Source organism: Macrotis lagotis, chromosome 1 (genome assembly GCF_037893015.1).
Source record: "Macrotis lagotis isolate mMagLag1 chromosome 1, bilby.v1.9.chrom.fasta, whole genome shotgun sequence".
NCBI classification, from domain to species: Eukaryota; Metazoa; Chordata; class Mammalia; order Peramelemorphia; family Peramelidae; genus Macrotis; species Macrotis lagotis.
The window spans coordinates 704206035-704222028 of record NC_133658.1 but is presented as its reverse complement, the minus strand read 5'-3'; the positions used below and the strand labels follow the sequence as shown (position 1 = coordinate 704222028).

Below are 15994 nucleotides of genomic sequence, written 5' to 3'. Positions count from 1 at the left end.
CTGAGATCATAATGATGCTACAGAAACCTTTAAAGATTCTTAAGTGTTTATTGAGCCCTCAAAGTGCTAGGTGACACAGCTTTGGGTAAGGAGTCAAGAAGATCTGAGTTCAAATACAGTCTCAGATACTTACTAGTTATGTTACCATAGACAAATCACTTGACCTTTGCCTTCATTTCCTCACCTGTAAAATGGAGATAATAATAGCATTCACCTCCCAGGGTTGTTGTGAGGATCAAATGAGATAATATTTTGTAAAGCAGTTAGCATAATGTTTAATAGAAAGTAACTACTATATAAATGGTAACTGTTATTATTGTCATTATTATTATTATAAAAAGGATAAGATACACTAGATAAAATCTTTGTTTAACACTTATTTGAATATTTAACTTCAAATAAATTTTCTTTAAATATTTCAATATTTTTATATTTATGACATATACAGAATGTCCCAAAAGGTTTGATTGCAGGGGACAGATGGTAAGGATAGGATATAGGATATAGGATAAAGGATAATAGGACAAATAGGATAAAAATAAAGGATAACAGGATAAAGAAGGAATAGCTCTATGTGAGTTGGAATCTTAGATAAAGACTTGATGGATTGGAGGCTTGGGTTTGAACTGGTACAAATAATAGGATTTGTACATATGGGGAGAAAAAGCAAAAAAAAATTTAAGATGCAGGAAACATCCTGAACAAAGGCACAAGATATTAAATCTATAAGCAGTGAGAAGATTAGACTAGAGTAAAAGATAATATGTGTATGAGTAGTGTGAGATATTTGAATAGGCAAAATAGGGTCACTTTATGGAGGTCCTGAGTATGGACTTGATTTGATAGACTACAAGAAACATTATAGGCTTGAATGCCAAACTTGGGAATATGAACTTGATGTGATAGACAACAAGGAGGCATCATAGGATTTTTTTTTAGGTTTTTTTGCAAGGCAAATGGGGTTAAGTGGCTTGCCCAAGGCCACACAGCTAGGTAATTATTAAGTGTCTGAGACCGGATTTGAACCCAGGTACTCCTGACTCCAGGGTCAGTACTTTATCTACTGCGCCACCTAGCTGCCCCTACAGCTAGGCAATTATTAAGTATCTGACATTGGATTTGAACTCGGGTCCTCTTGACTCCAGGGCCTCTGCTCTATCCACTGTACAACCTAGTTGCCCCAATAGTATAGGCTTTTGATGAAGGAGCACAAAAGCAATAGCTTATGATGGTTGATGGTATATAGAAGAGATCACAGAAGAAAACTACTTAGGAAACTAGTAATCATCTACCTGGGAAGTAATAAGGGATAAATGAAATAGATGGCAGTGAAAATTGAATGTATATTCTGAAGAACAACCCATTTTCATAACAGTTAAGAAAAGCCCCTTCCATGGATCCTTGATATAGAGGGAATGTTGAAGCCCAGGGGTGGCCATGTGGAAAACAGTAGCAGTTTGATGGAATTATCATACAAATATATTTTCCTCTATAGGTTTACAAAGAGTTTGGTTCTCTGTCCCATGATTTAAACTTGCTCTTACCAGTAATTATTAAAAATAATAATGAATTAACCAATATTATAAAATATCAAAAGGGAGGGACAGCTAGGTGACGCAGTGGATAGAGCACTGGCCTTGGAGTCAGGAGTACCTAAGTTCAAATCCTGCCTCAGATACTTAATAATTACCTAGTCATGTGGCCTTGGCCAAGCCACTTAATTCCATTGCTTTGAAAAATCTAAAAAATATATCAAAAGGGAAATACTACCTACCAAACGTTCCCTCTTGATGGAGAATATTCCTTGACTATTTATTTTAAAAATATTTCCTTTTTGAGAGTCTGAGAAAATAGAGAGAGGACCAGACTTGGTACCAAGAAGACTCAGGATTAAAACCTGCCTCTGTCCCAAATGAACTGTGTATGTATGGGTAAGTCATATAAATTATCAATGTCCCAGGTAATTCTCTAGGACTATAAATCTCATGTGAGTTATTGATCTGTATTGGTGAAATGTTTCCAAACCAGGAAGGAACAAGACTTTATAAATCAGATAGCAAGGTTCAAAATAAAACAAAATAATAATTGCTAGCATCCATACAGCATATATAAGGATTGCAAAGTTCTTTATAAATATTATCTCATGTTATCCTTATAACAACCCTTATTGGGTTGCTTAATAAAGCTACATTTTACAGATGAAGAAATGGAGGCAAGAGAATTGGAAATTGAAAGAATGCCCATCAATTGGGGAAGGTTGAATAAGTTATGATATATGTATGTTATGGAGTACTATTATTCTATAAGAAATCATGAGTGGTCAGACTTTAGAGAAGCATGGAAAGAATTTCATGAACTGATGCTTAGAGAAGGAAGCAGAGCCACATTAACAGCAACATTTTGAGTTGATTAACCATGATGGATGAAGCTCCTCTCAGCAGTTCAGAGATTATATATTATATATTCTACATCCAGAGGAAAAACGAGGAATAAGAATGTATATTATGTTCCCTTTTTAAAAAAAACACCTTATGTTTTTCCTTCCTATCTCATAATTTTCTTTCTTTTCATTATAATTCCTGTTACACAAAATGACTAATATATAATTATGTTAAACATAAATATACATGTGCAATTTTTACCAGATTGTTCACCATCAAGTTGATTGGTAGAATCAATTGGAGAGTGGTAGAAAAATGTGTGACTTGTAAATTTGCAAATGGATGAAGATTGAAAAACTATCAAAGCATGTAATTTGAAAAAAAAATAAAACATCAATTAAAGAAAAAAAGAAACCGAGGCAGACCAAGATTAAGTGACTTAACCAGGATCACAAATCACTTAGTGTTTAAGGTTCGAGTTGAATTCAAGTGTTCTAGATTCCAGGTCCAATGCTCTATCACTGTGATATCTAACTGCCTATAATTAGACCTACCCTAATGAAATGACAGGGTTTTTTTCCCAAATGGCTTCAGAGAAGAAAGGTAGGACCAATGTGAGGAATCATGGTAAATATTTAATAAATGCTTCTTGATTGATTGAAATTATAGGCAGTCAGATTTTGGTTCAGGAAGGAAGACTTTCCCAAAATTAGCTCTTTCTAAAAATAGAAAGAGCTGCCATTTGAGATAATATTTCCTATCACTGGAAGTGTGCAGGTGGAGATTACATGATCAATTGTCTGAGAGAATTCAGACTCCAGGTGGAGGAACTTGTCTCAGTGACCTCTTAGGTCCCTCCAGCTCTGAGATTTTAAGACTCCTTTGCAGTTGCCCATAGAATGCTAAATTATGACAAGGAACCAATCAACCTCGAAGGGTATAGACTAAAAGAAACCAAGCAGTAGCATTTTTAGCTCAGTCTTAACACCAAGAAAAACACAAGCCACACATCGTGCCATACAGAATACTCACAGTGAATCCTGCGTAACTTTGAATATGTTTATGGCCTCCCATTTGCCACTTGTAATTTGTATCGCATTTTCCTATAAAAAGACAAACATTATGTTCTGTAAATCTCAGTGTTATTTGAGCAGCCTCAAACGAATGCTCTTTGAGGAGTTAGTTCTTGGAAGGAACGTACCACAGTGTCATTGATGTAGTGAATGTGTTTGTAACCGTCCTTATCGCTAAATATTTTGTAGTATGAAATTCTGTCATAAGCAAAAACAGGTGCTGAGACAAAGAACTGAAAGATATGAACAGAGACTCAGGTTAAAGCAGAAAGACCTTGGAATAAAGACCATTTCATTAATGGGCACTTAGGTTTATAGCCATTAGAATTCATTGCCTTCCCTGGTTATCCATGGTATACATCAGAGATCCTATTTTTGCACACACAGAGAATTTTTGTAATGGTGTTTAGCTATCAGTCACACATGACAACTAATTTTCTCTTATTTGCTAGATATTAAACACTTGTGTTTGTGACACTTTATTTTATTTTCTGTTTCCTCTTTTGGTACAAATTTGAATTTAAAATTCAAATATATTTATCTAGCAAATATGGTACTTGACCTTCACGAAACTTACAAGTTATTTAGTTTGATGGTCACAAGCCTAAAGCAATAACATCATGAAAGCAGTTTTGAAACATAAAAACAAGTCTAGATATGGTAGTCTCTGCTATTTGGAGAGCTTGAGGTTGGTGGACCATTTAAGTTCAAGAGTTCTGAACTACAGTAGGGTTAAAAACCAATAGGCATTCTGCACTAAATTCATGACCAATATGGTGAGCCCCTGGAAATAGAGAGCCCTCTGACTACTTAAGGGGGAGAGACCCCACCAAGCCAGAAAAACAAGGAAAGTTAAAGATTCTTTTATTGAGCTGGACCCATGAATGACTGATGTACTTCCACCCTGGGTGAGATAAAGAGCTCCAGCCTCAAATAAAACAAAACAAATAACAAACATGAAAACACTGAAGACAATTGGCTATAATTCTGATAGGGTCGTTGATTGGCCTGGTATTTTCCATATTACTCCTGCTGTTTGGGATAACCCTTACTCCACTTTGTGGTAGCTCAGAATTTCTATCTCATAACTTACTGCTGCAGGACATAGGGAGACTTAAGGACTGCCAAAAATTATTAAGTTTGGGGCAGCTAGGTGGCACAGTAGATAGAGCACTGGACCTGGACTCAGGAGGACCTGAGTTCAAATCCAGCCTCAGACACTTACTAATTGCCATGGGCAAGTCACTTAACCTCATTGTCTTAAGTAAATAAAAAAATTATTGGCTTTGAGGTTAGATGAAGGATTTTTTTTGTCTCAGAGATATCACATTTTCCAGGAATTTTGGAATGATAGCTATACCTTGGGTGGAAGTTACAAAATGGTACTCCTTGTCCTTCCAGGAATAAGGGACATGGATAACCTAGATACCTGAATTCCATAGCAAGCTTTAATAACTCGGGGTTATTTTCTTATCTGTAAAATGCAATATAAATTATAAAATTATATATACATATATATATGTATATATATATATATAATATATATATGTTAGATGTATATTAGTTGAAGTCTAAGATCCTTTCCAAAGCCAATTTTTATGCTGGTTTTTTTCCCCAATTTTTACAAGGCAGTAGGGTTAAGTGACTTGCCTAAGGTCACACAGTTTTGTAATTATTAAGTATCTGAGTAGTAGTAGTATTTGAATTCAGGTCCTCCTAACTCCAGGGTCAGTGCTCAATGCACTGTACCAGCTGTTTGCTCCTTAAGTTAAATTCTTAAGGAACATCAACTAAGATCCTTTTTTTATTTTATAATATGAAATGGCATGTGCTATGAAATATACACAAGAGCAGGTAGATTGCCAGCCCTGAAATCAAGAGGACCTGAGTTCAAATTTGACTTCAGACATTTGACACTTACTTTGTGACCTTTAAGGTGACTTGGGCAAATCACTTAACCCTGATTGCCTCATGTCCAGGGCATGATCCATCTCCAGACATCCTGATTCATATCTGGTCACTGCATCCAGATGATTCTGGGAGAGAAAGTAAGGCTGGTGACTTAGCACAGCATCCCCTCACTCATATCCAATTCATGTGTATGTCATTGCATCACCTCCCTGATTTCGTGGTCTTCTTCAAGAACGAAGAACAAACATCACACACACATGCATACATACATATACAAACACAAAGATCAGCCTCATTCTCTGATTTAAGCAAAGATGATCTTAAAACCTGTTTTTAAGCTCACATTTTAAAAAATTTTCACCACAGTTTTTAATTAAAGTGTCCCTAAGTAGCACAATGGCTTATAGATAACATTTTTTATGCTAAGACTACCACCTACCTATCCAGAGCTATGAGGCTAAAAGCAATAAATCTACCTATGCAGTAGTAGCTGGGGGCTGTTAGATGGTGCCATGGTGCATAGAATGCCACAACCTGGAGTGAGGAAGATCCAAGTTCAAATCCAGCTACAGATATTTACTAAATGACTAAACTTCTGACTTCCTCAGTCTCTTTAACTATAAAATAGAGATAATGATAACACCTACCTCACAGAATTGTTCCAAGGATCAAATGAGATAGTTTTTATAAAGTATTTTAACATGGTACTTGACACTTATTATTGCTTCTGGCCTTGGGCAAATTATTTAACCTTCCTGAATCTCAAGTATGCATATTTAAAAAGTAATAACATTGTAGTAAATGACCTCTGAGATAGTTTCCATATCTAAATCTGTGGTCCCATGCTATGTATATTACCCAGTCCTTTAATTGACCCCAGAAATGACTGTAGTTTCTGTTTTGTGGCTAACATTTCATGATTGAGGTATTCTGGTATGATCAACCTCCATTTTGGAATGTGCAATCCCCACTGAACCAAATCATGGAAATTCCTTATCAGTAACTTTTAACAGAGATTCCTTAACTTCAAGAACAGAGACTCTTTCCAAGTTGACTCCATGCTCAAAATCAAGCCAATGGTTTACTACTAAGTTCTTTTAAAAGTTTATTACCATTTTCTGTTTATACCTTCATTTCCAAATATAATGCCTCCCTTTCATTCCTAAAGAGCAATCCCTTGTAACATAGAATAAAAGAAAAAAAGTGCATTAAAGAGAATAAAAGAAAAAAGTATTTACTTGATCATTAAATGGTCTCAAAATATTTCAGGACATTTGGTGGTAAATATGAGCAAAACGTTTTTTGTCATCTCAATGAGTTATATTTCTCATAGTTGGTGAAGAAAATACCGTTATGACTTCATAATGCTTTTAAATGAAAAAATAGTGTAGAACTTGATGCCAAGAATTAAGAATCAGGAAAACAGGAAGAGCAGCAGTCATGTTAAGCAAAGATTGTGTTATCTTCTTCACTCTTTCCAATGCACACATCTAAGCAAACAATACTTTAGCTGAGCAGGTAACCCAGGTGCAATAAAGAGGGTGTGAAATAGTTCTGAGTTCACATTTGGAGAGTAGGAGTCCATAATGCGTTTTGCATTAAAGCTGGCTACCTAGTGAGTCACACCTGTGACCTAGATAAGCACTCACATCAAGACCTTACCCAAAGCAAGTCATGGCACAGTCACTTCAATAGAGTCATTTGTCAGGGTCAGATTTCTTGATAACTTGTGCAATTTGATGTAAAAGTTTATGAGCCATTATTTATTTATTACTTGCTTGCTTGCTAAGTAAGAGTACTCACACATGGCATGGCTCAAGATTGCAGGTGGTAGAAGGGAAGGAAAGAAATAAGAGAGGTAAAAGTCCTAGTTCTTTCAACCTAATTAATGGCTAACCTCAGTCTACATCCAATCAAAATGAGACTTGGACATATCCAGAAAAATATCCACTTTCCTTAAACACAGAGGCTATGTTGGAAGTTTAGGCCAGGTAGTGTTTGGCTTAGATTATCAAAAATATTTCCTTGATCTAAACATTATACTCCAAGTCCTTTTTTATTGTTGTTGTTATTCAGTCATTTCAGTCGTGTCCAATTCTTCATGATGCCATTTGGGGTTTTCTTAGAAATGATACAGAAGTGGTTTGACATTTCCTTCTCAAGCTTATTTTACAGATAAGGAAACTGCCAAAGATTAGTTTGAACTCAGGTCTTCCTGATTTTTAGATACAGAAGTCTAGCAACTACACATCCTAGTTATCTCCTCCCCCAATTCAAGGGCTGGAAATCTAGATAACTTTACTAACTAACCTCCCCCTCTTTTTAGGGTGTTACTATATAATAATAAAACAAACTTCTAAAAATAGGGAAAAACTAATAACCTAAGTTTTTATTATTTGTTTTTCCTTCTTTACAACACCAAGAAAATAGCTGGTTTGACATTTTTGCTCTGAATTGTTTGGTATTATGCTAACCTGAAATACGTATCTTGGATAACGATATATAGCTCCATGGCAGGGTAGAGTCAGGAAGACCTAAGTAGAAATCTAGCCTTAAACACTTATTGTAATTCTATGACCTAGGCATATCTCTTAAATTTTATTTCTTTCAGTTTCCTCATTTAAAAAATATAATAATACTTACCTCCCAGGATTATCAAGATAATAAAATTAGATTTTTGAAAAGTGCTTTATAAATCTTGAAGTATTATATAAATGCTAACTATCATCATCATCATCATCACCAATGGAGAGAGCCCTATGCCAGTAAGCAAAATACCTGGTTTCAAGTCTTGCCTCTATGATAGCTAGCTGACCACATACCTATAATGGTATCTCTGTATCATTTTCCTCCTATGTCAAATGTAATGTAACTTATAAAATGGGGGCTTTATATTCAATCACCTCTAAGATCCATTCCAATGCTAAAATTTTATGTTTCATACTAAAGACAGAAAATTAAGATATTTTTAAATGAATAATAGAAAATAACATGTTGCTATGAAATTTAGTATGCATGTATATATGTACATATATACATAAACATACACATTTGTACACATAGGTGTTTATACACATAATATGATGACAGAGAAGCCTATACTGGGTTTGGAGTCAGAATTCTTCTTATGATTCTCTAGGCAAGTCTTTTCTGTAGTTGTTTTTTGTAAAATGGGAATGCGGGACTAGGTGATTTATAAAGGTTCTTCTAGGTCTAACTCTAGATCTGTTTTCTTGAGATAACTAAAAGTTTCTGAAATCCCAAAATCTTGTCCCCAATTGATAAATGGTCTTGTGTTAACTCCCACAGGTAAGAAACTTTAGATGGGTGGTTTTCAGAAAAAGGAAATCAAAATTATTTAGTCATATTAAAAAATGTTCTAGGGGTGGCTAGGTGGCGCAGTGGATAAAGCACCTGCCCTGGAGTCAGGAGTACCTGGGTTCAAATCTGGTCTCAGACACTTGATAATTACCTAGCTGTGTGGCCTTGGGCAAGCCACTTAACCCCATTTGCTTGCAAAAAAAAAAAAAACAACTAAAAAAATGTTCTAAAACACTATAAATTAGAAAAATGGAAATTAAAATAACTTCAAGGTACTCCAATTACAAGGTACTCCAAAGGTACACCTAATTAGCTAATATGATTAAAAAAGCTAACATGACAAATATTTAAGGGGATGTAGTAAAATTGGGACACTGATGCACCGTTGGTGGAATTGTGAACTGATACATCATTCTGGAGAGTAATTTGGAACTATACGCAAAGGGCAATAAAACTGTGCATACCCTTGGACCCAATACTACTACTACTGCTACTACTACTACTACTACTACTACTAGGTCTCTATCCCAAAGAATTTTTTTAAAAAAAGGATAAATAGTCCATTTGTACAAAAGTATTTATAGAAGCTCTTTTTTTGTAATGGCAAAAGGTCTTTCTTAATTTCAAAATCTAACCCTCTTTTCATTAATCTTACTGACTCTCAAAGAATGAGGGCAAATCATTCATTCAATCATTCCTTCAACAAAGTTTACTATGTCCAAGGCACCACAGCACTTATATGAAGGATTGTCTAGATACAAAAAACACACCAGATACATTCTAGAAAGGAAGTTCCAGAATATTTTGAGCAACAGATACACTTGTAATGAGAGTTGACCTCTTAAGCTTTGGAGGAGACAACACTCATTTGTGTATATAACTCCAATTTGTCTAATTTTTAAAAACCCCACCACATTTAATTGTAAAGTGAGGGGATTGTAGTACATCATTTTAAGGATTCTACTAACCCTAAATCCTATGAACTCATGATTTTATTCTATATACGCAAGTCATATGTTCTAATTACTGAAGAAATAAAATGAAAAGAAATTTTCAGCAAATCAATCAATAGAACTCTTTATTTTTCCATTCTTTTGCTTGACAAATTTTAAAAATGGGAAATGTAAGACAAAGATTTCCATTTTTTCTCTCTTTAATAAAAAGATAACCTTGTATTCTGAATATCTGACACAATTACTTAAATAGTATATGTTCTATATCTACCAAATCGAGGTAGTCATTTTGAAGTAACCAAGAATATAAGACTCTTAGAGAAGGTCTTTCTTTTTCTTCTCATTTACTGTGACAAGGACAAGTGCCTTTTGTATGCAAATCATTGTGCTAAACACTGAAATTAAAAGACAAAAGCAATCTCAAAGTCACTTAAGGATAAAAACAATATACATCTAGAGATAGAAGGAACCTCATTTAGCCTGATAATTCATTTGTCTCATTTTTATAGATGAGGGCACTGAGATCCAGGTAGGTTAAATCTGCCTTTTGAATTAATTTTGCCAGATCTTCATTTATAATGTAACTACTACCTTGCCTCTTGTAAGTTTCTATTTGTACAAAGCGTTTCATCCTATGAATGAATTTTAGATCTTCACTATCCATGAGTTGATGTTTTAAGGATACTTCGAGTTCCCTTTATGTAGCCTAAATTGGGTCTGCATAGTAGATAAGCAACCTTCTTATTCAGTTATTATGTAAATATAAGCCCACTTCTGTGAGAGACAATAGCATCTTTATCCTGGTTTTCAGGTGAGTTCAAATCTATCTTGCACTACTTTACTAGGAATGGGTAACTTCCAATGGGTTACAATAGAGATGATCATAATACAACACCCCCCCCCCCAAATCTACTTAGATCCAGGGATAAAAACTAGTCAAAGAAGTTGTAAAAAAAAAAAAAGATCACAATAAACACAAAAGCTAATTTAGAGCAGTCATAAATACTGGAATACCTACCTTTCTTTTGGGCTTCATTAAAAACATTTTTCAATCCAGGTTGCATGGAATTTAATATAGAAAGAGCCATTTTTAAAGAATTTTCTTAAGAAAGAACTGTTCTCCATAAATCCTTTGTCCAATTACATTCCCATAAAATTCCTATTGGCTGTTTAATATACCATAATTTGAACAAAAATCTTAAAAATATCTCAGATGTCTGATGAATACCAGGGATCTTACAATGTGTCAGTTCTGTTAACTTTTCTCTCTTTTAAAATATTTGTAGGTGGGTTTAGGAAGAAGAGTTGAAGAATGCATGTCCAGGTGAAGGACTTAAAGTTAGGGCATGATGCATTTTTCTTGCTTCCAATACAGCCCAAAAATATAGACCCTGAAATCTTATTCTGAAAATGCATTTTTCAAATTTTGAAATTATCTGGCACAAAATTACTTAAGGAATTACTGCCTTTGTGCTTTTTACCTTTAAATGTGTCTATGAAAACAAGTAGTGCCAGTTTGGATACATTTCAAAAATTCCTTTGATAGCTGAGTATCTGTCAAATTTCATGAAAATATTAAGGTAAAGAGCAAAACCATACTCCACCAGCCCATCCGGTTCTGCTTTCTTCTATGTGCTGCCAGTTCTAATGAGAAAATAAGACATTAAGTATTTCATTATGATAACAATCACTAGATATAACATTCTTTATAATGGAAATTAAATTAGTTTTATTGACTATGTGTAAGCACTGTACTTGTTGGCTAATTTCCAGCAGGAATTTGAGGATCATTTAAATGAACATTAAGAATAAAAGTCATTTAAGACATAGTAATAGTTGAAATGTTGACTCTTGTTACTTTTTTTTTGTTTTAGATTTTTGCAAGGCAAATGAGGTTAAGTGGCTTGCCCAAGGCCACACAGCTAGGTAATTATTAAGTGTCTGAGACCGCATTTGAACCCAGGTACTCCTGACTCCAAGGCCGGTGCTTTATCCACTACGCCACCTAGCTGCCCCTTCTTGTTACTTTTTTCTCTAATTGCTGCCAATGTATTGACATCTTTTCTCTCAAAGAGTAAGGACTCAAGTCCATTTCAACATTGTGTAAAGATCTAAAACAATTTAATTGCTTAGTGAAGTAGTTAAATAATAGCTGGGGAATAGTCATGGGGAAACCATGCTAGATTGTTTCCTTCCTCACTCTCTGAATCTCAGGAAGGAAACAGTTAACAAACAAGTCATCCTATTTTTATTCATAATCACAAAATGGAAATTGTTCCAGTTAAAATTTTTGAATGTATCAGATGATCATCTTTAAAGCATATTCACATAACTCTTTCATTTTGGTGGGATTACTAATATCAAATCAATTAACATTTTTTTGCCCTATGAGTGGGATCTGAGTTTGATTTTTCAGAATGGAGAGCAAGAACTTTTTTTTTTTATTAAGAATCAATATTGCTAACTTTGTTATATGGGTAATCTTTATTAGAAAAACTAATTCTTTTCTGTCTTAGTTCAGATACTTCCATGGAATTTTATTAATAGTGGTCACTTAACCTTTAAATTCTTTTATGGGCTTAATATCTTAATTAGTAAAATAAACATTTGTTGATTCACTGAAGATCATTGTAATCTCAGATCTCTCCAAAGATTTATCAGAAAATTTACATTCTGAAGATAAATTGTTTTAGAATCTGAACATTAGTAGACACTGCCTAAACATAAGATCTTTAGTGATTTCAGAGTCTATTTTATGGACATAAAATTAAAATCAATTCAAAATGCTCATTACTTATTAAACAAAAGTTTTAAATGTTTTTGAAAAAATGTATTTTAAAAATTTTACACATTTTCATAATTTAATAAATGTTTTTCTGAGAAACTGTGGTCTTTATTCCCTACCCTAAGGCTTCATATAAACCTAAATTACCACAAATATCTCTATGCAACCTCCAAAATGCAGCAAATATTTCCAAATGTCGATATACTTAATATACTCACAGCTGCACAAGGAAAATCAGAAAATCACAGTTGCATAAGGAAAATAAGCTAAAGCATAATAGGTTTTCAAAATATCTAGGACTACCAAGAAATTTTACCCTTTCCCTGTCTATAATATCATGTTGAAACAAAAATATTGTTGTTTTTGTTCATCCTTCTTTCTTGAAGATGACCAATGACATGATGGAAAGTAAGAACAGAAGAGAAAACAGTTGCTATTTACATTCATTTGAAACCATAAAAACCTAAACAGTGAGCCACAGAGTTTTGGGATGGGACTATATTGACCATTAATGAAAGCCAGAAAGATTTGAGTTTAAAGGCACAGTAAAATAACTCCATTTAAAACACAATGGGCATTTTAAAAGTCTGTCTTTTCAGAGCTGTATTTCAAGAAATCAAACATTAAAACTACACAGGGCAAAAAGGAAATTGTCCCAGCTTTTTGGGAAAAATAGTAAAAAGGAGAAAGAAAAGACGAAATAACAGCATTCCCCAATGTTTGCTCAAATTGGAAGATTGGATTCCCAGAGTGCAAACACTACTACTCTCAGATAACATAGTAAAGACAATTAATACAAAATGTTCTCTTAAGAACTTGGTTCATTTCTTTCCACAAATGCACATAGCATCCACGTGAGGGCCATAATAGTAATGAGGCTCATGTGAAAGAAATATGTGTATCTCACTTAATATTGAATTAAAAGAAAAACTTCCAGAAAATTTAAGAAATAAATTATTTAATTATCTTGCAGACAATACAATGACTTTAAAAATGATTTTTGCTTGAGTTATTTTGGAGTTTTGTTGTTTTTTAGTTTAGAGGACCTGAAATAATTTCATATAAAATTCTGGTAATTTTTCTCTAGCAAAACAAGTCCTATTTTCTAGATGGAATTAAATGATTTACTTTGATGTAGAGGTTACTTTTTATTTCTTACTCCATAAAAGTTTATTCCACTTGTCTAATGAAACATTTCTCCCTAATTAAAGATTCCATGGACTATAAACATCCTTCTGCTTCCAGGTTTTCCTATACCCTTTCCTATTCTTCTCTCTTGAATCAAACTTATGAGCAACTTCATGTCATCTCATACCCAATCATTTTTTTCATTATTATGTATTTGTCAAAAAAAAGGTTCCTCTACATCCTTCTTTTCTACCTCGCCCTAATTTCTTTTCTTGTCCTTAATTTTTCTGTCCTTATTCTATAAGATTTCATTTCTGACCCTAATTTAGTATCAGATGCCTAACTGTCCAAGTACATTTTATCATTTATTCATTACTTTTGTTCATTCCATTTTTATATGTATTTCATTTTTAGCTTAATGGATAGTAGCTAGAATAAGTATAGTTATGGAATTGTGTTATATATTATTTCAGAAAAATAGTGAATTTGTAATCCGAGGATTTTTTTGTAGTGTCAAGTAATCATAGTATTAAAACTAACCTTATAATAAATATTAATTATGGAAATTTCTGGTTTTGAATATTCATTTTAAGAAAATATAACAATGGTTTGATATGCTATACCTTTGGACACTCCCAGCTTTGTATGTTTTCACTGAAGTCACATATAGACAGTACTGTAACATTTTGGACCCGTTTTAGCCATTGCACACATACTCGCTCATCTGTTACCCATGTGATCCAACTAAAATAATAGTCACTGTAAACAAAACAAAATGAACAGTTATCATTTGGTTCAGATTGTGAAGTCACAGTTACAATCATAGGATAACATAATGATATAATTATTTTTGACATAGCCATTTTGAAAAGATGGTGTTATGGGATATTTACTAATTATGACAGGATCAAAGTATCATAAACTTAGAGGTAAAAGGCATCCTTTATTTTTTTACAAGGCAATGGGATTAAGTGACTTGTCCAAGGTCACACAGCTAGTTATTAAGTCTCTGAGGTCACATTTGAACTCAAGTCCTCCTGGCTCCAGGGCTGGTACTCTTATCCATTATGCCACCTAGATACTCCAGGCAACAGACCTCTTCCCAGCAGTTTGGGAGAGTGGAAAAAGGGCTGGTTCTATAGCTAGAGGATGGGGGTTCAAATTCTTGCTTGGCAACTTACTATCAATATTAGTTTGGGAAAATCAGCTATTCTTTAGACTACTTGTTTAAGCTCACCTGTAAAAGAAGAGGATTAGACCATATGACCTCTAACTTCCCTTTCAGTTTTAATCTGTGTTATAGATATCCTCATTTTGTATATGAGTAAAGGAAGACTCAAAGACAGATAAAAGATTTGTTCCAAGTCACACAATGACTAAGTGGCATTGCTGGGAAAATTGATATCTTTAGGAAACTTTTATCATGCATTGTTCTATGTTTGATAAATTGCCCAATGATGAGAACATTCAGTGATAATAGTGAGAAATAGTAATGATAATAATAATAATAATAATAATAGGTAGCATGCATATTGAACTAAAACATTTGCAAAGTACTTCACCTATGCTGTCTCATATTATCTTCACTTAAACCCTATGAGATAGGACTTTTATTATTGCCATTTTACAGATAAACAAACAGGCTGAGAGTGTTTAATTTACTTAGAGACATATGACTAGTAAATGTCTGAAAGGAAATTTCAGATTCGAGTCTTCCTCAACTCAAGTCCAATGTTGTATCTACTAAACCTGAGGTATCAAACTAGGCCAGCAAAACACCCCAGTTTTTAAAACCACCTGATTAAAATGTATTTAGGAAATGTTTAACTAGCTAAATAAAAACATACTACAATATGACTAATATTAATTTGTGGTTTCCTAAATCAATATGCTACCACAGGAATCAGAATCTCTTTCTATTAGAAAGTGACACCACTATATTATACCAAATAGTTGCCTTAAAGATTTTAAGAAATAATGTAAAGGGGCAGCTAGGTGGTACAGTGGATAGAGCACTGGCCTTGGAGTCAGGAGTACCTGAGTTCAAATCCGACCTCAGACACTTAATAATTACCTAGCCATGTGGCCTTGGGCAAACCACTTAACCCCATTGCCTTGCAAAAACTAAAAAAAAAAAAGTAAAAACTACAGATGCATCCAGTGAATTAAAAAAATCAATCAAACTAGCTAGTTTGGAGCCTTGAATTTTTGCTTTTCATTTTTTTTTCAAAATTTTCAATGTCAAATTTTACTTCTCAATTATTTTGAATTAAACAATTGCACAACAATTGTTTTGTACATAGATAGAACAATAGAAAATATTGATGTGAAGAATCATAGAATGTTAGAGTCAAAAGAGATCATAGATTTAATTTAGTATTACTTTCCTAACACAGTTAAGGAAAGTGAGGGCTGTAGAATCTGAACTTGCCTAAAATCATA

At 33.7% G+C, this 15994-nt stretch overlaps 1 protein-coding gene across 2 annotated transcripts in view; it reads right to left on the bottom strand.

The window, feature by feature from the left end:
- Nucleotides 1–15994, bottom strand: part of FAP (fibroblast activation protein alpha) — a 90055-nt gene that overhangs the window by 37100 nt on the left and 36961 nt on the right. The window contains exons 11-14 of one of the 2 annotated variants that reach the window (XM_074215843.1): nucleotides 14176–14311; nucleotides 11239–11283; nucleotides 3583–3687; nucleotides 3414–3484 (exon numbers count right to left, since the gene is read on the bottom strand). In XM_074215843.1, the coding sequence (XP_074071944.1) occupies nucleotides 3414–3484; nucleotides 3583–3687; nucleotides 11239–11283; nucleotides 14176–14311 (357 nt within the window). The remainder of the gene's footprint in view (nucleotides 1–3413; nucleotides 3485–3582; nucleotides 3688–11238; nucleotides 11284–14175; nucleotides 14312–15994) is intronic. The other variant, XM_074215844.1, reaches the window with a different exon arrangement.